The sequence below is a fragment of the Prinia subflava genome, chromosome 17, assembly GCF_021018805.1.
Source record: "Prinia subflava isolate CZ2003 ecotype Zambia chromosome 17, Cam_Psub_1.2, whole genome shotgun sequence".
Lineage (NCBI taxonomy): Eukaryota > Metazoa > Chordata > Aves > Passeriformes > Cisticolidae > Prinia > Prinia subflava.
In genome coordinates this window covers 12848634-12870906 of record NC_086263.1, presented here as the reverse complement: position 1 = coordinate 12870906, position 22273 = coordinate 12848634, and the positions used below count along the sequence as shown (strand labels likewise).

The 22273-nt window shown below is 46.4% G+C and overlaps 1 protein-coding gene across 6 annotated transcripts in view; it reads right to left on the bottom strand.

Annotated features, from left to right (window-relative positions):
- Positions 1–256: 256 nt before the first annotated feature.
- SDK1 (sidekick cell adhesion molecule 1) overlaps positions 257–22273 on the bottom strand; it is a 385946-nt gene continuing 363929 nt past the window's right edge. For all 6 annotated transcript variants that reach the window (XM_063414764.1, XM_063414763.1, XM_063414762.1 and 3 more), the window contains 5 exons: positions 18112–18276; positions 15306–15443; positions 13270–13390; positions 12934–13063; positions 257–6455 (listed from right to left, as the gene is read on the bottom strand). In XM_063414764.1, coding sequence (XP_063270834.1) covers positions 6180–6455; positions 12934–13063; positions 13270–13390; positions 15306–15443; positions 18112–18276 — 830 coding nt within the window. In that variant the 3' untranslated portion in view covers positions 257–6179. The remainder of the gene's footprint in view (positions 6456–12933; positions 13064–13269; positions 13391–15305; positions 15444–18111; positions 18277–22273) is intronic.

Below are 22273 nucleotides of genomic sequence, written 5' to 3'. Positions count from 1 at the left end.
AATAATAAAATATTTAAGACTGATCAAATTTTGTGTGGAAACTATTTGAGCTTAGCTGAGAAGCAGCAGGAGTTGTAAGATTTTACAGTCCAGAGCAAACAGTGAGGAATTTCAGTCTGTGTTACATTCTCAGTGTCCTGAGCTGTTAACTCGTGAGCATGCTGGCAAGGCACCCAGAAACTTCTTCAGCAACAGAAGATTCTGGAAAAATACTTTTTTCCCCTTCTACAGAACAAATGTACCAAGGACACAGATGTTTCCAAAAGGGTTCTTTTAATCAGAAGCAAGTTTGCAAAAGAAGAAGTAACTTTCTCATATAAAATAGTGGAGTGGTGAAGGTGAGGCTAACAAGAGGTGTGGAACAAAAATCCAGGGCAACTCTCCAAGGAGACACTGAATGAAAAGCAATGATCCGATAACCGGAGTACACCGAAGGGCAGCTCAGACACAGCTGTGTGGGGTGGTCCTACCCCTAAGCTGACAGCAGATACCAAATCAGACAGCAGACTCCAGCCCAAAAGAGGCAAAGTGACCAGCTACAAACTCACCAGATTGTGGGGTTCTGGCACCTTTTTGCTACCTGTGAGCTGCCACTGCACTGTGACAGGTCCTGGCATGACCCAGAGGCCTAATGACATCCAAGGGAGCCCTGGTGGCACTTGCCACCTGCAGAACTCCATAATTCTGTGGTAGCAGAAATTCCCAAATCTAGTGAATTGGACACAAATGGGAAAACACGTTGATATAAACCTCTGTGACCCCATTCCTGTCTCTGTATCCAGTGATTCAAGCCCCAAGAAAGTGCACAGTGATCAAACAGCATTGAAATAATGAGTTTCCTGTCAAGTCTTGAGGCCCCAAGGCCGTTTAAAGTGGGCATGTGGCACCTTTGAGAAGATAAAATTCTGAGTCAGAGCCTGAATCTCAAGTGCTAATGGTACTTCACTCGTTGTTCAAACAAATCTCACCTGTCCCAAGTGTCAGGTGTGTGCTTATCCACTGTGGCTCTCTGCAGTTGGGCACGGCAAACTCTCCACCTGCACAAAGTGCAAGGCAGCTTTCCTTTTCTGGGGAGGACAAAAGGAGTACGGAAACACAAAGAACAGAAGGGACTGGAAGTGTCCAAGGCCAGGTTGGATGGGGCTTGGAGCACCTGGTCTAGTGGAAGGCGTCCCTGCCCATGGCAGAGGAGTTCAAACACGGTGATCTTTAAGATCTTTTCCAACCCAAACCATTCTGGGATTCTATGACTTGTCAGGTGGAGCCATTTCAGACCCATCATGTTCAGTCTTGGGGTGAACATGCTCTTAATTCAAGGGTGGTTTCCATAAGGAATTTTCAACATCAGCACACGTGTGGCTTTGTTTGAGCACCTCACCAACAAACCTTTCCCCACCTCCGGTAACCTCGGTAACCTTGTAGCTTCTAGGAACACCTTGATGATGGGTGGATTCCCTGTGTGCTGGCAACAACCTATAAAAGCAACCTAAGGAATGTGACTGAGCTAGCAGGAACTCCAGGCTGAGTGAAGCTGTCTGCAGCACAACCTGCCCATGTCCCAGCAGCTCTGTGGTTCTTCCTTTCCAAACACCATCCCTCATTGCGTGTGTCCTCCTGGCTGCTGCTGGTACAGGAGATCAGTAAAAACAAGAGATCTTGGCAATCTTGGTCACTCTTACACATCACAGGCTTCTGGACTTCAAGATTTCTCATGCCTCTGCCAGAGGTTATCTTTCTTATGTGGTTGTTTGCTTTCTTTTCAAGTTTCCAATCAATTCCTTTTCTAAAACGATTTTTCTCCAACAAGTTGCCCTGTATATCTGAAAGCAATGTGTGGGAGAAGACACCAGTGCTCTGTATGTAAAAAGATCTCTCCTCCCTTTTCAGAAAGCAGATTAGATAATCTTTGGCTGACCCAATGGATTTCTTGAGGGGAGCAATGACAAGGATAATAAATGTGTCCCCATGTCAAGATATTTAGTCCAAACAATTGCTACAGCAGCTTCTGGCAGAGACCTTGGTATAAGAAAGAAAAATGAGGTCTTGGGCCATCTGCAAAACATCACTGGTTTTAACACTCAAAATGAAGAGGGAAAAGAAATAATTTTGAGTAATAGATTGGTTTCTTTTGTGTGTATTTTTTTCTTCTCTCCAGTCATGCTAACTGCTCCCAAAAGCGGGATCGCTGGCCAAAGTGTGATTCCTTTAGTAAATGCTGAAAAAAGCCTTTGCTCCCACCTCTCCCTGCCCTGCCATGAAGCCATGCCTCACGAGTGACTCCCAGGGCAGGCAACAAGAGACTGTGACTGATGAAAGCAAAGGAGTGCCCTCTCCTGTCCCTTGGCACCACTGCCACTTGTACCTGCCCAAACATCAGAGCACTGAAAGGCAGGAATGGGAAATGCGCCACCCAAGGGTGTGGGAGTGCCCATGGCACACACCACACATGACACGGATTTTTTGGGGGTAAAATGCTCTAATCAGAGTGGGCTGGAACAGCACAGCTCCTTTCATGTGTGCAGTTTTGCATTGTGATTTATGACAGGGACAACCTGAGGTTTGGGGCTGGGAGCATTGCTGACAGTGCTGTCACCTCAGCCCTGGCAGGAGATGAAGACTTGGGCACTTTTTACCTGCAGGAGGCTGGGTATTGTTATGGCTATTGCATGAAAAACAAGGTCTCATTAAACCATTCCCTGAAATGTCTCCCTTGGCCATTTCATGATGCTGCTTTTATTTTTCAGTAACAGTCACCAAGAGACCTGAGAAACAGGAGAAGGGAAATAAATAAATAAAAATAAAAATATCCTAAGAAGGAATTTTAAACATAAGCCTTCATTTTTTCAAGACTATTCTAAACAGGAAGATGGAAATGGAAGCAAATTCAATGGTTGAAGTTACTGTAACATGACAACTAATGTTTAAAAGTTGTATTTCAAGGCTGCAATTCCCAAAGATTGCAGCAATGAAATAGAGCTTTCTTCCTAACTGATGGAGTTATTTCCTTCCAGATAAAACAATTTCCCTGATGTGTGAAGTAAATAAAACCTACCCATTAACTATATTTTGCAAGTTGAGTGTGTTAGCAAGAAGGTGGAGGCATACATGGAGCGACACAGGATCCTGCACAGCAGAAAACACGTCCTGTGCTCAGCTGAGGGCTGAGCAGGGCACTGCACCTCTCACTCTGCGACTGCCTATCGAAAATAAACCCACGTGTCAGAAAAGCCAGCTCCTGAACACAGCATAACCGAGAGTGACAACGGCGGGGACGAAATGGAACAGAAATACCTTTGTTGGGATCTACAGGTCCTAAAGGAATCACACCTAACCTGTTATTTTGACAGCAGTCAGAAGAAAAGAGCCACACAGCCAACTCAGCAGGTCCTCAGCAAGCTCAGGCTTTTTAGCTGCAGCTGGTTCTGAGAAAAAAGGAACAGTCTCTTCTCCTCGCTTTGTATAGACCGTGCTGCTCCCCATGCTGTCCTTCAGTGGAGCAGTGGCCACATTTCCTTTTTTCCCCATTTTTTTTTCCCCTTTCTCAATGGGGTATCAGATCAGCGCCAGGGAGTAACTGCACCTTACACCAGCCGAGATCTGGCAATACTCAGGAGATGTGGAGTTACATTCTGCTTTTCTTTGGAGCAAAGTCTTCGGTGTTCCATCTACTTCCTACTAATTTACATCCCTAAAGTCCTCAGTGGTCCTTGAAGGGCTCCTCCTGCAGCACTACCTCTTACACTTGTTGGACAAGTGCCATTAAAATTCCAAGAGCAATTGCATTGCAGTGTCAAATGTATAAAAACAACATGTTTAAAATATGTAATCTGATGCAGGAAATGACAAAGGAAAAGGAAAACAAATCAGAAAGTCACGTAGATAATTTTGTCTAAGAAACAAAAAACACAGACTGAAAACAAATTTTGGCAGTTTGGTAATTAAAGCAAAGTCCATATGGCTTAAGAGAACAGTCAAAGTGCACAGAAGGCAGTGGGTTTTTGTTTGCTTTGCGTTCCTCTTCACAGCACACTCCAAGTCATCCTCTGTGGAGCCCCATCTCCATCCCACACACATCCTACCCAGGTGCAGAGAGGGGGATGACTCACAGGGTTTTGGCTCAGCCCTTTGCGAGTCCCTTGCTGTCTAATGAGCTGCAGATCATTATCCCAAACTCAAAAGCCCTTAAACACACCCACTGGAGTTTTTGGTTTCGAACTTTTTCTTCCCGGAACTTTTGGAGAGGAACAGCAATCCAGTGCCAAAGCTATGCAGGGCTCGCATGCACCAAGAGCAGCAGTGCTGGGAGGCAGTGCTGAAGAGTAAAAGCAGTTCTGAGATTGTTTGCCCTGTCCAAGAGGCACTGAGAGGTGACAGCAAGGCTGAGCTGGCCCTTGGACCTCAGCTGTTGTGGTGAGGTGCCACCAGGATACTCCCAACCAACCTGGGCAGCCTGGTTCCAAAACCTGCTCAGAAGACACCACCTCCCCCTGCCACAGACGTCCCACATCGCTCGACAGGACAGTGACAATTTTTTATGGTAACAATGCCCACATGAGCCTTGAGAGGACATTAGCAAGCACCAATTTTCCTGGCATATCCACCTGGATGGAAATGCCAGATTCTGGCGTGGCAAGGACTCCCCTACTTCCAAATTCACCTTTCAAACTCTCATGATAAAAAATTTGGTGATCCAGGACTGTTGCTACATCCAGAGGCTGGACTTGGTTCTTTCGATGCCTGACAACTTCCTTGTGAGTAAACAACTTGCTACTAAACATGACAAGGCTCAGGAAAAGGATAGACAAGAAGAAAACAAAAAGTGAGCTGTACAAAAGGATGGAAAATAAACTAAAAATCTCCTATTTTCTTTCCAAAGGCTGTGGTTTCAAGTGCACAGAGCAGGCTGTAAATGTGCACAAGGTAATTCATGATCCCAATGCCTGAAATACCTCGTTAGCTTTATTTGGAGATACTTTTTTGCTTCTCCCAGATATGAAGCTGCAGAATCAATAAAAGGCACCTGTGGACACCAAAACTCATCCAGTCTGTGTGGTGTGTCTTTGTACTAAAAAATAAAATCAAACAAGCTCTGCCACTGTGTACTTCTTTACAGACCAGTAAACAGAACTGCAGAGTCTGGGTGAGAAAGGATGCTCAACTTCTGTTGGCAGGGCATGGTAACTCTGATGATCAAAACCCTCATTAATTAGTAGACTGTCTAGGTTGTCACTGCAATTTTAATTGAAAAATTCCTCTGGCTTGCTGGGTTGTGTCCTTCGACTTCTAAAAAATGACTGATTTCAATGGTACACACAGTCCACAAGGAGGATTAGAGCCACACCAAAAATAAACTGACCTTACATCTGAATTCTTCCCACCTGCTTCACCAACCACTTCCTACAGTGCTCTTTTGAGCCATCTTCTCTTCCAAAGGCCCTGGAGCTGGAATATCTAAAGAATGCAGCAGGTCTCATTTGAAGAAGAAAGAAAAGCAGGTCAGTAATTCAATATAAATACGCCAGTAGTGAGCTTAGAGCAGACACAGTGACACATCTGAGCCTACATTGATCAGCCAGTGCTCCTAATGTGTGGAGCAGCGAGGAGAAGAGCAGAGGTGTCTGCTTTTCACCTAAAAATGTGCCCATTTTCTATGTTTTACTACTTAACCTTGATGACAGAGAAAAAATAAAAAGAAAAAGGGAAAAAAAAAAAAAAGAGTAGAGAAAAAGGAAGAAAAAGAAGCCTGGGAGGTTTTATGTTTTCTCTTCAAATCACATCACAAAGTCACTCATTGCATCTAGGGAATTCACCTGCTTGTTTGGGAGCAGTGGGAGAGGAGGAGGGGAGAGAAAGAAAGAGGGAAGGGCATGGGAGCTGCTTCCTGAAGCAGTGTTACAAAAAGCGGTTAAAAAACCCCTACTATTCACAAGTGGTTAAAATCATCACTGTTGAGAATTCCTTTTTTGTCTTTTCGTTTTCTTAAACAAAGGTTCAGCTAGTTCAGCTCCGTGTTTTTATAGAGTTGATTGTCTTCAGAAAGAAAAAGAAAAGAAAACAAAACAAAACCCCCAACCGAAACACCAACAACCCAGCCTCAGGCGTGTTCCCATCCGTGTCTACCCTGATAAGAGATGTCCCCACAGTTCAGCGCCCCGCGGCTGTCCCGCCGTGTCCCCAGCTCAGACAAAGGACGAGAATCCTGTCACTGGAGTCCGGGAGCCGGGCGCGGGCTGTCCCGTCGGGGTGTACACCCCTCCTGAGCTCTGTGTGGTGATGACAGTCTGGAAATAGGGTTCTGTCTCGCTGGCCGTGCACTCCTCGTATCTGTAGGAGGCCGGGTGCTGCTTCACCCCTTTCTGCTGCCGCTTCCACGAGTTGTAGTAGGTGGGGTCGCTCATGTAGTGGTTCACGAAGGAGTGCTTGGGCAGCTCGTCCTCGTAATCCGAGTCGGTGACCTGGGGCATCAGGAAAAATAGAATTAAATAATCTGTCATTAGCACCCATGATTTTTTTAGCCTGTTGTGCTTGCAAAGAAATGAGAGGCAAGTTCAGCATCACCAGCTGACCAAAGCTGTAGTGTTAGGGTGAGAGGGATGTCAGTCCAAGTGTGGTGCAGGCTGTGGAAAAGCTCTGTGCTCGGCTTTAGCCAGGCTCTGCTGCTGGAGGGAGAGTCCCCTGGTGATAAGGGACAGAGAAATCCCTTCTGATTCCCTGCAGAACGGTGCAGGGGCAGCAAGGAGCTCCTGTTTGGGCACAAGATGCAGGGAAGTGTAGAGAGATCACAGCGAATCCAACAGCTTTCAGTCACAATCAGAAATATTGCAATTACAACTGAGCATCTCTCCTCTGATGGAAGGACAGCAGGGATGCCTTCCACACAAACACTCTGGTTAGCCAGGCCAATGTTTGGGGTGGCCAGCCCAAGCCACCTGCACAGGACTTTGGGTGTTGAGTATTGAAAATTAGTTGTATAACTGGAAGGGAGTTAAGTAAAACCAGACCTTTTTACAGGCAAATAACACTATTTGCATGTTCCAGCTGATTATTGGTGGTACAAGGTACACAACCAGCGGTGACAGAAGAAAGAGAATGCAAGATCTGGGAAAGGAGCTGCCAGGCAGGAGGGGCTGCTGCCTTGGGATGAGTCAGACCCAGCTCTGTGCCCTGAAACATTTATGCACGGTGGCTGGAGAGCTTCAAAGCTCCCATCGATATCAACCGGGAGCTCTACTGAGATGGAACCAGATAAGCTCTGTGCATCTGCCCCTCCTCTGAAGTGCTGCCGCTGGGGTGCAGCTGGAGGAATCACAGAGGGTTTGTACATCTCTGCTGACTGCAGAGACCACGGCAAAGCCTCAGCCGTGGAATCTCAGAACACATTTTCCTTCTGTTCCCACTGATGTTCCCACCAGTAACAGCCCCATCCCATCCAGCATTTCCAGATCTCACACCTTCCATCAAAATCTCCGGTTAGACCTTGCAAAAGCTTTTACTCCTTTCCCTCCCCCCTCAATAATCTGCACTGCCAATTCTAGAGGCACTTAACTATCAAAGCAGGAGCTGCCTAAGACACACAGGAGACAGGGAAGTGCAGCTCGTCACTGTTCCTTGCTGCAATTAGTTACAAAAGGTTGGTGTGGTTCTGATCTATGACACCACCCAGCAAACACACATCCTTCTTGATCCTGCCTGCCACAAAACTTGTCTCTCCTCCTCTAAAGCTCCTTTTTAATGGTCTCTGAAGAACAATCCTCAAATGCCTTGTGAACCATCGTTTGAAAAGGGCACAGCATCCATCATCCCACTTCTTTGCTTAGGTAGCTGCTTCAATACTATTCCGTGCCCATTTTCCAGCACAGAGGGTGATGGACAGAGCTGAGAAATTGTCCCCAGGGCTTTCCAAAAGTGAGCAAAGAACCTCTTTACAGCTTTGCAAAACTTCCTTTCAACTATTACCCAAGCTTTGGCTCTTTAGGAATTATGTAGTGTTTGATTTTTAAGAATGAAAAGCTTCAGGTGCCTTGACAAGTAATTACGAATACAACAAAGCCCTACCAGCATTTAATAATTATTCCAGAAGGAGCACAGCAAGCCTATCTCCTAGAAAAACACTCTTTGCACCAGCTGCCAGGCTTGGGAAGCCAACACCGATTCCCTCCAAAGACTTTCCTGAACAGGTGGTTTTTGCAGCATTCCTGGAATATCCCCAGATTTGGACAACTTCACAGCGGTGGGTGCAGAGAGCAGCTCCAGAGCCTTGGCACTGCTGCCAGGAGCATCCTGCCAGCACTGCCCTCTCTCTTTTGCTCCACAGGAGTGCTGTGGATGGCTGCAGATGTGGCAGGGCCTGGCAGCAGGAGCTCAGGCTGGTCCCTCAGCTGCAGACAGAGCCAACTTCACCAAAAGATCCCCAAATCCTGGTTGGCTCTGTACTCAGTAGGAAAAAGTCACTGCACTCTGCATCAGTCTCCAAACATTGTGCTGTGTGTCCACAGTGCAATTTTAAGGTAAATGCTTGGGAAGCTGAGGGATGATGTGGAAGAAAAGTCTCTGCATCCTGAGCACAGACAGGCAGATTGCTCACCAGAGGCAGCACCTGGAAGTGTGAACTCCTGCAGCTCCCGTGGATGTGCTCTCTCTATCAAAGGCACAAGGCACTGCTGTCCCATGTCCTGTGACTCCTTCCCAGCCCACCATCCCTTTTACTGCCTCACACTCACCACCCAGCAAGGGAACAGCGCCCTGCTGGACAGAGGGGCACGGCTGAGCTGAGCTGGGATAAGCATGAGGAGCAAAAAAAAAAACCCCACAAACTTCTGGTGGCTCTTTGTGAGTCTTCCTGATGTCCCCACAGACACAGAGGATCTATGGGCTTGGATAAAGCCAACTAAAAGGCTGGAAGCCCTAGGGAGAAATGCAAAGAAGCATGTGACACCATTTAATAGTACCGATGCAGCTCTGTCCATCACCTGTAAAAAACAACTCACTCACAAAAATAATATAGTTTCTGTTCCTAAGCCAAGTTCTTTCAAGATTGCCAGAAGTCAACATAATAAAGAGGAGAAATCCCGGGAACACTTTAAGATGAGCTGCTACTGTTTGAAGCACGGCGATGCTCAGATTTGCCATGAAGTGAAAGAGGGAATTTAAAGCAATCCCACTTGCTGATAATTTGTCCACTAATTAGTTCATTATGCCAACTGAAAGGGAACACTAATTTGGTGTAAATAAGGCTAGAGTCTTTCAGAAGGAACTGTCAGGAAGCATAGAGCTGCAGTTACTTCAGCCTTTCACCATCATGCACACTGATGCTGGAAAGGATAACCTGCTTGTTAGTGTTGATACAACATGTTTTTTCTGTGTTTCTTTTAGAACAGGCAGGAACTGACTATTTTGTCCGTGCTTCTGAAGTATCTCCTAAGGTCTGCTCCCAGCAAGACTCCAATAACCACCCTTATCAGCAAGGAATGCTCTGAGCTGGCATTCCACAGCCCGATGAAAATCAAGAAGTAAGATAAACCTGCTTAGCATGACAATACAGACAGCTTATACTAGAGGATTACTCTTTAGTGGTTTTTAAACTATTGAGTAAATAGAAATGCTGCAGGGCTTTTTGCTTTGTTTTCAGTTTTCTCCTTCCCCTGCCACTGTGGCTGTGTTACCTTGGAAACCTCCATGGGCTGCAGCGTGATTGGGTGTGTGGTGACATTACACACTGTCAACCAAAGGTGCACGGATGCCTATGAAACAACAAATACATTAAAGCAGAGGCTATTCAGGTATATTTTTCATAGAACAAAATGCACAAGTCCTGCTCAGAGGCAAATCAGCCACTGGAGTTGGCTGGCTTAGTCAGTGGGAAATGCGATAATAAATTTGATAATAGTTCCAGTTATCCTTTTAAGTGACTACAAAAGAATCACCCTTATAAGATTACTTCTAAAAATGTAGATGACAGCAGATTTTTTTTTTTTGTTGTTGTTGTTGGCCTGAAATAAATATGCTGTAAAAGAGACAAAGTAACCCAGAATGCAAAATATTTCTCTGGACATGACAACCTGCTCTTATTTTATGTGTCACCTACATCTGGTTTCCACATAGTGCCCAACTTGTCAAACTCACTGGAGAGCTTTACTGGAAACAAGTTAAACCCAATTTCCTCTGAAGTGTTAACTGGAAATTAATATCTTCCTACAGAGCTGAGAAAGCCAAAGCCAGTCAGACTTCAGACAGCAGTGGGAAGGCCAGAGCATCCAGCACTGACTGATAACGTGTGCAACCTGTGAGAGTATTTTCTGCTGGAAACAGTTTTTGGGAGACCACAAGGACATGTGAGGACACACAAACGTGCACCAGCCTCCCCTCTCCTGCTCTTCCTTGGCTGGATGACACTGCAGATACATCATCAGATTTCCATACATGGTGAACACCAAATTTTTTAGAATATCTGTCCAGAGCCTTGTCCACTTGACTCATTAACTAAAAGCCTATTATTATTAATCATTTAGAATTTACACTCATAGCAGTCTCCTGCTCCGTACTTGCCAATTAAACTTCTTTAACCTCATTAACAGTACTGGTGCTTGGCTTTCATGACATGGAATAAGTTCACCGGTTGATTTATGTATATTAAGAGCCCTACTTGATTTCCTCTTTGTTTCTGTGTGTCTCTCCTCTCCGGGAGGGAGCTTGGAGGAATGCTCCCAGGCAGCTGTGTTTAAAGTGCAGTCAGTCAGCCCAAGAGTTCTTCATGTTCAGGAAACCCCAGGAGACTTGAAGCCAGTGAGCTTCCTTCTTTTCCATATAAAATCTTGACACCTCAGGCAACAGTGTAAGACTAAGCAGCAACACAATGACAAGTGGATTGAAGGCAAAGGCACAGTTTTTTGTCCCTGCCTGCCCTGATTTGCATCATATTAAGTAGAATTTGAGACCCAAACACAGATGTATTAAAGGAAAACAGCGTCAGGACCCTCTGCTGCAGAGGAGCAAACCTGGGTAGAACTCTTACATGAAAAGATATCTTTAACTCTTCATCTAATGGCAAATGTTTCTGCCTGCTAAGACAAATGGAAAATCTGAAACGCTCAGAAAACAGAGCTTGTCTATTAAGATCTCCTCTGAGAACAGAAACTAAAGGAAATAAAAGACAAACAGGAAGAGCTAATAGGTACAGGAACAGTTGAAAATAGAGTGGTCAATCAGCTATGCCCACCTTTGCCCCAAGCCACCCTCACCTCCTGTCTGCACCTGCAATGTAAACAGCATTTCCAGGCTGATCAAAAGGCAGCATCACCTACTGCTGCCTCTGCTGGGAGCACATTAACACTTCATGACTAAAAGCACACCCCATCTCAAAAAACCCCAAACAAGCATCAAAGGCATTATACAGGTGGGCTGCATGTCCAAGCCCCAAGGAAAAACAGGAGCATATTTTGTGCACATCCTCATGTGCACACCCACACTCACAAAAACACCAGAATCTCAACGGAGACCTTTGGGCTCGACAGCAATATGACAGTAAATAAACAATATCAATAGCCTGAGAAAAAACCCCCCAAAAACACTTCTCTGCTGTACAAACAGTGCATATAGTAGGCATAATGACACCCTGCAAGGAGACTTCTGCACATCACTAGGAAATACCACACGGGACATTGAAATGAATGTCAAAAGGTGCCAGTGCTAAATTCACGATCATGCTCAGCAAACTGTTTTAATGACAGGTTTAATGCTGCCTTGTTACAGTGACATGACCAAAGCACTGTGGGTTTAATCTGGAGGGTAATGCTGGAGCATTGCAGAGACAGCAGCTTGAGTTGCACCAAGGAAAGCTGCCTGCACGACGGGTCGGCCACAGGGCAGCACAAAGCAGCAGGCTGTCGGTGGTAATTAGCAGGAGGTGAGAGCTAGGTAGCCAGGAAAAGCAGCTGTAGCTGCAGGTGCAGAAAAGCTACAGATGAAAACTGTCATCTTCTTTCACTGCTTGCTGCCCGTGATTTTTTCTTGCTGGAAGGGTCAGGTTTGGCATGGTTTGGCCCACTGCTCGCTTCTTGCGCTGTCAGTTCGGATTCATCAGGATCTCACTGACAGCATCTGATTTTAGAGACAGATTTACCTTTCTGGATCTCCTCTGAAGTCTGTCTGTTCACCCCTGGCCACTTGCTGGACTTTCACAGACAGCAAGCGCTTTCTTCCCTCTTACAGGGAATGTGAAACACAAGATGGAGCCCTGGCAGATGGATAATGCTGGCATGCACCCATCCTCTGTGGAGAGCAGTCTGAAGGCAAGGCTGGGGTGTGCAGAGAGCTGAATGCTGGCCCCTCACAGCCATGGCCATGTGCTCCCTGGCAAGTTACTCACTCCCCACCTACAGCCTCCGTAACCAAGGCAGTGGCTGTCACCACTCAGACCACTCTTCTCAATCATGGGGTTTGCTGTAGCTGTGAAACTGCAAACCACATTCCACACTCCAGCCAGTGCAAGAATCCAAAGCACATCTCACCTTTAACCTCACCCAGACAGCAGTTGGTTATTTTGCAGCACATGGGTGTTCTCCCAAAAGTGCTCCACGTTTGCAGCCCACAGGCAGAAGGAGGTGTGCAGATCCTTCCAGAGAGCTCAGCACACACCCTCTGACTGACTGCACTTATCTTTCTAACTAACTCTGGAAAATTGAGTATCTCCCAAGGCCAGGTCTAGAATCTGCCCTAGCTGGGTCCTGCTTGTCATTCTTTCCTTTGATATTTGTATTTTAAGATGCGATGCAACAGCCTGGTGAATTGAACCTTTTAAAATCCCTGAGACAGACAAACAGTGACCACACAGCATGATGCAGTTACGGGACTGGGACTTCAAAGACTTGCCAGGATTCAGCATGGAAATGAATATCTGCAGTGTCTGTGCAGTGTGAGGCAGAGGGAAATCCTTACCTCGGACTCTGACACTTCCAGGGGCTTCTCATTGAGGCCCAAGCCCTCGGTCAGCACAGCCCCGTTGTACTTGTTGCAGATATCCTCGTCAGAGTAGTGCAGCCCCCCTGGGCTTGGCCGAGGAGGAGACCTAGGAAATGCAAAGGGTGAGTGTTTGGGATGTTGTTATTCCCCTGGAATTAGTGAAGTCATGCTTAGAGGCCAGAATCACAGCTGGAGGGAGAGACTTGGGTGTTAAAGTCCTCCCTGGATTCTTCAGTCTCTCCCTTTTGCTTGTTTAACAGTGCTTGAAGCTAGGAAGAACATTCCAAAAGCACAGCATTCCCAGCTTTTTACCTGGTTCCGTTTTTCTTTGAGAAGGTGCTCTTGATGTTCAGGTGTCTGCTGTTGAGCTCCAGAGCAGTGAAGCCTCCATTGTCCAGGGTGACTGACTCTTCCACGTTGGAGATGGTTTTACCTGGAGCCAGGAAATGAAAGGTTCAGCTGAAACAAAAGCACATTTTCCCCCAAATGGAACTGCAGGAGCTAACGTGTCCTTCTTTCTGTCTTATGACATCATTAATTATTTGAAATTCTCTTTACTTTTCTTACTGGCAAGTGAGAACAGAGTAAAGGCAAGGAGTGTATCAGGAATGTGAAGGGGCAGAGGAAGCCAAAAGAGGAGAAAGGAGTCATGAATGGATGGATGGATTTCATTCAGAGGCAGGTATCTAAAATAGCACAGATAAACTGTGCTTCAAAAGTGCTTATCCTTGGTTTTGACTATAAATAGAAACCAGATAACTTAATTTAGGTGGCTACTGAAGATGTCCTAAATCAGGTGCTGTGAATCTCATTCCACATTGACTGGAACAAAGCAAGAAAAAGTAAAACTAGAAAAGGTAGAAAAAGAAGAAAAGGAGAGAGAAAAAAAAAGGCAGGAAAAAAAGCAAGAGGAAGGGCAAGTGGATAGCAAATGGGAAAAACATGCCACAGCTGAAACGAGGATCAGGTATGGAGAAATCACCAGACAATGTAAGGCAGGAACAAGGACGGGTTGGGAAGAAGAAGGAAAATACAGTTTATTATTTCCTGTGATCAAATCTAGCAGGAGCTTGTTCTCTGCTGTGCTCATCCTTTGTCATCCCGAGGGTGTGAGCTGAGCCTGTGTCCCAGGGAGAAGGGCTGGCTGCAGCAGACAGTGCTTTATCCTCAGCTTCAATTTCAGTGCTGCATTAAGGCTCTGTGAACACGGATATCTGACAGCACAGGTCAGACCTGCCTTTTCATGCCTGTCCCCCAAACACACAGCAAAACCACGAAGAGGAGAGATTTCCTATGAGCTGTGCATACAAATATGTCATAGTATTAACTTGGTAAAATGGCACGGTATGCATACATCTCGTATCTCGTGGGACTGAAATCTGATTTTCTAACACTTGTTAGAAGTGAATTACAAAGAAAGAGAAGATCTTCACTTTGGGACTGAATTACTAAATACTGCCTGGAAGACTTCATTACATTAATCCCCAAGAACAGGTAGTGCAGAGACCCATCCACCTGATCCTTCTCATTAATGTGCCTTTTCTGGCACCTTCTGGTATCAGAGAAATTTCTTGCTGCAGGTGGAGGAGGCTATCAGAGAAATACACATGTGAACAACCCTCCCAGGACTTTATCATGTAGGGAGAAGAAAAGGTACAAACAATATTCAGAGCTCAAGAATGAGGCTTTTTGAAAGGGGACTGTTTGACATTCCAAGTTACACAGCAGGTAGCTCCTCTTTCCTCTTAAGAAAGGAGACTGGTAAAAATCATCACTAAAGGAAAATTCAAAGTTTGATGCTCACTACATGTTAAAATCTAACAGCTCCAGATAACCAAGACACCTCCTGGCTGCTTGACCCCCAGCCCAGCCCAGCAAGTGCAGCTTGGTTAGGGAAGGAAAGTGAGATGCAGGGCACTGAAAATAAAGGAATTGTGATATAATCCCTGTCCTCACACACAGGGATTTAGAATATCTGCATTGGTACAGCCATGGAAAAGCAGAATCCCTGTCTATCAGGAAATTATGACAAAGTTAAACAAAGTCTCAGCTAATTCCTGATCTGCCAAGTGTTTGACTCAGACTCCTTGGCTTTTACTGCAGTCCCTGGGACTTCCAGAGTCTGTCCTGCCTGAGCCCATGGCTGGTCAGTGTCCAAACCCTGCTCCAGTGTGGCTACGGGCAAAAGCCATTCCTACCACACCAGACAGCAAAGAGTTCCAAGTCTTCTGCCAGTCAAAATAGCTCTGAACAAAGTCCCTGCTGAGGAAATTAGGGATTCAAAGGAAAGGTATTTCTGATTCCCACAGCTCTTGAGACTTTTGCCCAGCACAGAGATGGTGCCTTACCTCCGTTGCAGTTCTTGTACTTCTTGCTCTGACCGTGCAGAACCAATGCAAACACCACCAGCAGGATGAGGATGAGGCTTGAGAGAGCCATCACCAGCAGAAACCACCACTCCTCATAGAACGGGGCTTCTGTTTGTGCTGAAAGAGCGAAAAAAAAGAAATAACAGTTCCTCTTTATGCCCCTTTAAAATTTTCTCTTGTTCCTCACAGTGAACGATGACTCTGCAATGGTGCTCAGGAGAGAGGGGGTTCAGACTCTCGAGGGGGTTCTGACCCTTCTGGGAGGGCAGAGAGCAGGAGCAAATCACAGTTCCAACACAGAACCCCAGGATGGTTTGGGTTGGAAGGGATCTTAAAGCTCATCTTGTTCCACCCCCTGCCATGGCAGGGACACCTTCCACTGTCCCAGGTTGCTCCAAGCCCTGTCCAACCTCATCTTGGACACTGCCAGGGCTGGGGCAGCCACGGCTGCTCTGGGCAGTTCCATCTCTACAAGCCCCTTTCACCCCCCTGGAGCAGCTCCAGAGGCCCTTAGCTAAGAATTTACCACAGGAGAAGAGAGGCAGGTTTCCTCCCACAGCTCTTCACGCCTACATTTCTTGACCATGGCAGGCTTAGCACTCGTGGGTCAAGGGAACCACTAATACACCTGCCATGGCCCATGATTACCTCACTTTTTGGGAGGCTTACCTTGCCAAAATGCTGTTCAGTGGCTCTTTGAAAAATACAGCTAGTGTCAGGGAAAAAAGTACCCTTGGTTCAGTGTCTTTCAGTACCTCCATCAACTCCAACTTCCAACATTCACTGCTACTCTACATCACTTCTCCACCCACTGAGCCAAGACTGATGTGCAGCACAGGGGTATCAATTCAATTCCTGGGTTTTGTGCAATCTCAGGTCATTTCATCCCATTTGACCTCAAGGGGAAACACAAAATGACACTAACTTCCCCTTTCCAGAGTCACCTCGCCTGTCTTGGTCTAAAGTAATAAGTATTGTTGTTTTCTTGCAGTGATATTCTCTTCGTCCTCCCTGGAGCTCTCTCAGCTTTGGGGAAAAGCACGAGGCAGCAGCTGATATAATTTCCCTGTAGTCTGTAAGGTGGAACACCACCTGGCAGGAATGGGTGATGCCAGGAGAACAACTCAACCCCTCACTGTCACCAAACCCTCTTTGCCTCTTTCCCTGACTGTCCTAAGCCTGGATCTGAATAAAAGTCTGTTTTAAGCCTGATGATACCAGCTCAAATTTGTTCCAGATCACTGGGTATTCTGCAGCAGGGAAAGGCAGCCACGCTCTTTCTTTGCTAGGAGGCCAGTCCAGGCCAATAAAATCCTAGAGACAAACTGCACAAGCCATGCTGGGCTGAGCAGATTCAGAGCAATTTATTCCTCCCTGTGCCAGCTGAAGTGGCCAGCCTAAAATGCTTTATACTTTTATGACTGTGAATCTCAATGGAAGCCTCTTACTTTCATGCAGCAATTTGAGAGGAACACTGAAGCATCAAAAGGAGGCGAATTAAATAGTTCTGTTCAAGTGGAGAACTTACAAACAAGCAGTTTATTTATAGAAAGCATCACAAGGAGATGCATGCCCTGCTTCAGAGGAATAACGTCTTCCAGCAAAGGAAAGACTGACATGATTGCTGGTCCTTTACACTGTTGAAACCCCAGAGACGAAAAACACTGGCTCTTGGTGTTTGAAGTGGGTTGTCCATGCCCTTGTCCTGAAGAAGAAAAGCAGGGGTGGCACTCACAGTGCAATCCATGGAAGCTCTCACGGGGTAAGTGGTTAATTGTGTCGGGACAAACGCGGCAGCCGCGGTGGCGAGAGCAGCGCTCGCTGCTCCTGCCTGCTGGGGAGCTGCTGAATGGTGTTCGTGCCTTTCACTGGAGCAGCAAAGAGATAAAAGCCACTCCAGATACTGGAGCACTGCCAGGTTCTCAGGACTCTCCAGAATTTTGAATCACAAAGGCGCTTTATCAGGTTCTCTTATTCCCCTTGTCTTTGCTGACACAGCAAGGGTGAAACCTATGGCTCAAAAGCAACTTGGAGGAGAACAGGGGGAAGAGGAGACCCAGCACAGCCTTCCCAAGGGCAGGGTCTCTCACCTCACCACAGGCCAAGGCACTCCAGCTGCCCAGCCCAGGCAAGCTGAGAGGAATCTGATTTTCAGGGTATTCAAGTCCCTTCAGAAGGGCTGGGCTGCTCACAGGGATTTGGGAAGCACATTTTGGTCATAGCTCTGTTTCCTGGGACTAAGCACAGGAGAGCAGGGAGAGTGGGAAGAGCCCCAGAGCATCACCAAGGAGCTGTTCTGCTGGAGGGGGACTGGAGGCAGGACTGCCAGTACAGAGGATTATCAGGAATAATGTGAGACTACACTTGTGTGTTTATGAGAGCTAAATACAAAGTAACACAGAAAATATTTATCAGAGTCCAGAGTTTAAAAAAAAATAGAAAGAGCAAACAAAAACCAGACTAGGAATGGAGAAAAAGCAAACAAATTGTAGACTCTGCAAATTAGTCTTATGACAAGAGATCTCACATAAACACTCTGAGTAGGTTCTTTATCAAGCTTAAAAATGGCACATGCACATTTTTCCTCTTGAGAATCAAATGTACTGTCATTTCAAACCTTAATTCACCACTGTATTGCTCCAGTTTTATCCTACAACAAGTGAAAACCAGCTGCCCTTGATTATTTCCTGCAACTAGAGAGTCTGGTTTGTTTGTTTTTCCCCTCTTCTCCCTCAGCCCTGGGAAATCCCATTGAAAAAGACTTTTTAAAAAAATCCATGATTACCTGATACTGCCACAGAAGGAACACTGGGCTCTCCATAGCCAAATTCGTTGACAGCCACCACCCGAAATTCATAGGTGACGCCTTGTCTGAGCTTGTCCAGGCCCACTGTGTAGGAGGTGGCGCTGCGAGGGATGTCCTTCACAAACATGTCCCAGAGCCCTTCATCTAGGAGAGCAGCAAGGAGAGAAATGGCATCAGCCCTGTGCCCTGGCTCAGTGAGAGGTTGTCATTAATGATGTGCTGGAGCCACGCTCACCTGGAGGCCGCCCTGTGATACACACAAATGTCAGGATGCCCTGCAAGCCCCATCTGAATGCATTTATTCAGGATGGGATCTTTTCATAGCCCAGATGGAAGAGGTCTCTAAAACCACACAGAGCTGAGCTGGCTGGAGCAGCTGCCACTCCCTGGTGGCTGGGTAAGGTCACCCACCAGCACATCTGTCATTTGACAGAGCAGGTAAACCCAACCACCATTAATGAGTCCTAACCACAAAGGTTTTGCTTGCCTTTTACATTGCTAAATTTGCTTTGTTGTTGATGCACTCAAGTGAGGCTTGGACTGATGTAAGTCCTGGGAGGCACTGTGGCCTTGTGTGAACCGGTGCCAGGGGACTGGTGTCACTGGAGTGCTGCTTGCTCCATGACAGCAACAGTGCTGTGCCCTTTGCATGGCACGGAGCTGGTGCTGCACTCTGTGCTCTGCAGCTTTACACAGAAATAAGTTTTGTTTATTTTTATAAAGAAGCACGATGCCATTCTGATGGGAGCATTCCAGTCGGGTAATCTTGGCTCTCCACAGCCAGAATGACATTAATCCTGATTCACATCCTGACCAGGCACCATTCCCATCCCAGATCCACACCTGTAACCTCACGTTCACTTAACTGCAATGCAATGAACTTTGAACGAGATGAATGCTGCTACCAGGACAAACAAAACCATCTATAATTAAAAATCCCACTCAAAAAATTTCGAGGGCAGAAATCATTAATCTGACTGATCAATTTCCCAATAAAAATCGATGCCCAGCATTTCTGCTGAGAAAATGGAGTTTCTGTCTACACGTGGGGCCAAACCCTCAGCTCACCTAGCTCTCACAGACCTGACCTCACAAGCATCCCATTGGGCTTTTACTTTTAGCTATCAAAGCTGTTCCAACAATACCTATTTTTCTCTCCACGTCCCACAGCAGTGGGAATAGGATGATAACCTCTCCACAGACACGACTTCAGTGCGGGAGCTGCCTCTTTGAAAGACAGTCGTCCGCACCGTGCGACTCCAGCAGCAGCAGGGCTTCTGCAGCTCGAGGTGTTATCAAGGTAACAATAAAGCAGAAACCAGCAGTGTTACCCTCAGAGGCTTGTTCTGCTGCTGCGGTGTGAGGCAGGAATCTGTTCTCATTTGCTTTGCCTTTACCTGAGTGTAACCTAATTGGAGTCACCGCAGCGATCCCAGAGCTGTGCTGGTGTAACGGAGCAAGACCTGGCCCTCAGCCTGCTCCTGGGCCACAGGGAATAGCAGCAAAGATGGATTGATGAACACTGCAGGTGCATTTCCACGGGAATGTTTCAGCTTTGGCACCGGTAGATATTGGCTCAGTGATCTGCACTGTGCTGCATGTCTGGTGACACACACAATGAGTAACAGCCCCCAAACTGCAGCTTTTCTGCTCAGGAGGATTGGCAGTCTCAGCAGATGCAGAAAGCAGGCTGGAATGTTATTGTTCCAGCTGCATTTGAGAAACACCAAAGAACAATAAAAATAGGTAATTTTCCTGCCGTGCTTAAAACTCGGACCGATACATTATTCACCAGCATGATCAGACTATAATGAAGTTATCATAATGTACCATTGTTATGTATTAGCTGGGTATTACAATGGCTATAAAACAAGAGATAAAATATTGACTTCCCTTTTACAGGGCAATAGAAACTGAGATTATTTTTACCACATAAAGTTACATTGTAATAAAAAGGGAGTTTGGGATTTAGTTTCTCTAAAGAGGGTGGAGTGAGGGATGCATTTTCAAAGTTGGATTGTTGCAGCCACCAATAGTCAGAAGCTGCTTCTCACGACTATAAAATATTGCCATATTTGCTAGAATTGCCTAAGCTTTCATAAACACATTTGTAAACAGCAATAAGAGAATTTGGGCCCTTTGTGAATTGTCTGAAAAGCAATTTGTTTGCATTCAAAGCCACTTAAATAGGGGAAGAAAAAGCAGCAACAAAAGTGAATGTTCAGCACTCATTACAACAAACACAACTGTTCAGACACACTTTCTCACTCATTTTCTCAAACCTATCAGTGTGCACAGTGCAGAAAACCCAACAGACCAAGAAGTGCAAATTTAACCACTCCGTGAAGCCTGCAGTAAGATGGGAAAACCACCCCAGAGAGGACAACATTGAATTTCCTTCTCTCTGTCCTCTAGGCTATGGTGGTGATGGTGTGGGGCAGCAAAGGATGCTGGTGGATGTTTCTTTAGAGATATTTCTGTCTCACAGGGACTCAGAGATGCTCTGGCTGGTGGCCACGTAGCCACTGGCCCATCTCCCTTTCATTCACTGAAAGAATCTTTGTCAAAACTTTGGTTTTTTCCCTGGGGTAGGACTGTGAGTTCTGAGTTAATGGTTGGACTTAATGATCTTGGAGGTCTTTTCCAACCTTAATGATTCTAAAATGGAACTCAGTTCCTTATCCCTGGGGTCTCAGAGGGGTGCTGATGCAGCTACAGTGGTCAGATGTCATACACTTTCCCACTGCTGACCCCTATGCACAGCATAGCCTGTGGCTTCCCAAGCCCCAGCCAACAAGATTTTTAATTCAAGAGCCTCAATTAATTTATCTTATATCCATCTGGAACATCCAGACCCCTGTTTGTAGACAATGATCACAATCAGGTATATCTGAACTTAAAAAATCACTTTATTCCAGTAGTGAACTTTGAGATTAAATATTGAACACACACTTGTGAATTCCTTCACTGCACCTGTCCTCTCATCTTCAAAACCAGGTGTGCTCTAAATGTTAGAAGTTCAGCTGAAAGAGAATTCCTTAGAAGGTCACCTGTGCTAGCAAAGACTGGCCTTTAGGTTCAGTGGAAAATCGTTAGTGTACCACACACAGCATTTTCCACTCAGTTTGGGGAGGAAGGATGCACATGCCATGGCTGGGACATCAGCTGGGTGTTGACTCTTACAAACCACTGGGAACAGCAAAGTTTGCAACACTTAACAGGGCTCAGGTGCAGGGCTCAGAGGGACATCCCCAGGGAGGCTCCCTTGCTTTTTCTTTTTGGTCGCATCAGTCCCTATCTCCATCTCCACTGCCTCTCACTGGGCACTCAACCCCTGACACGCGTGATGGAAAAGCGCGTGTTCCTCAAAAAAGAAAAACTTTTCTTTCCTCCTTGTTTGGTTTCCCCAGCCCTGCCCCATCCTAACTCCTGCTGATGGGAGATTTGCTCTTCACCTCCTGAGCGTGGGGAGAGGCTCTGAGTGATGGGGAAGGTGAAGCCCCCTCTGTCCTAACTCTGTGGAGAGGAGCTGCTCTGCCAACCACAGCCCCTGTGGTGGGACTCGATCATCTTGGAGGTCCTGGCCCAGGCCATTAATCAGGGTCTCCACGCTAAATAAAGCTGTCACTCAGCGAGGGAGGCTCCCAGCTCCGCTAAATCCAGCCACTGACAGCCCCGGACATGGAGAGCTGTCAATTATTTGGGTTTTAAACACCAGCCGTCCCCTCTCAGGCAGGAGAGCTGGGCCGTAAAGCTCCCTCCTAATTACACATTAGAGGGTTTATGAAGGGAGAAGCTGCTGAGAGTTAAGGCCCTGCTGAACACTGGTGTTCCTCCTACAGAGGACACGATTAAAACCATTAAAACGCGGCGGTGTCTGTCGGAGGCAAGGGCTGGATTATCATGCAAAGCGGTGGAAGGACAAGAATGGGAAGTGAAGGCTGACAAACTGTCAGGCCCGGCGTGTCCTCGCCAGCAGAAGCGAAAAGGGCCCCGTGGCAGATGCCAGGGATGCAGCTGCACCCTTCACTTTGAATTTACTGACTTCTGCTGGTTCGTGTCCATGTTTGACACTGCGCTCCCTCATTTGGTTAAAAATAAACAGAAAAGGAGGCAAACAGAGAAACGCTACTCAAGGCAC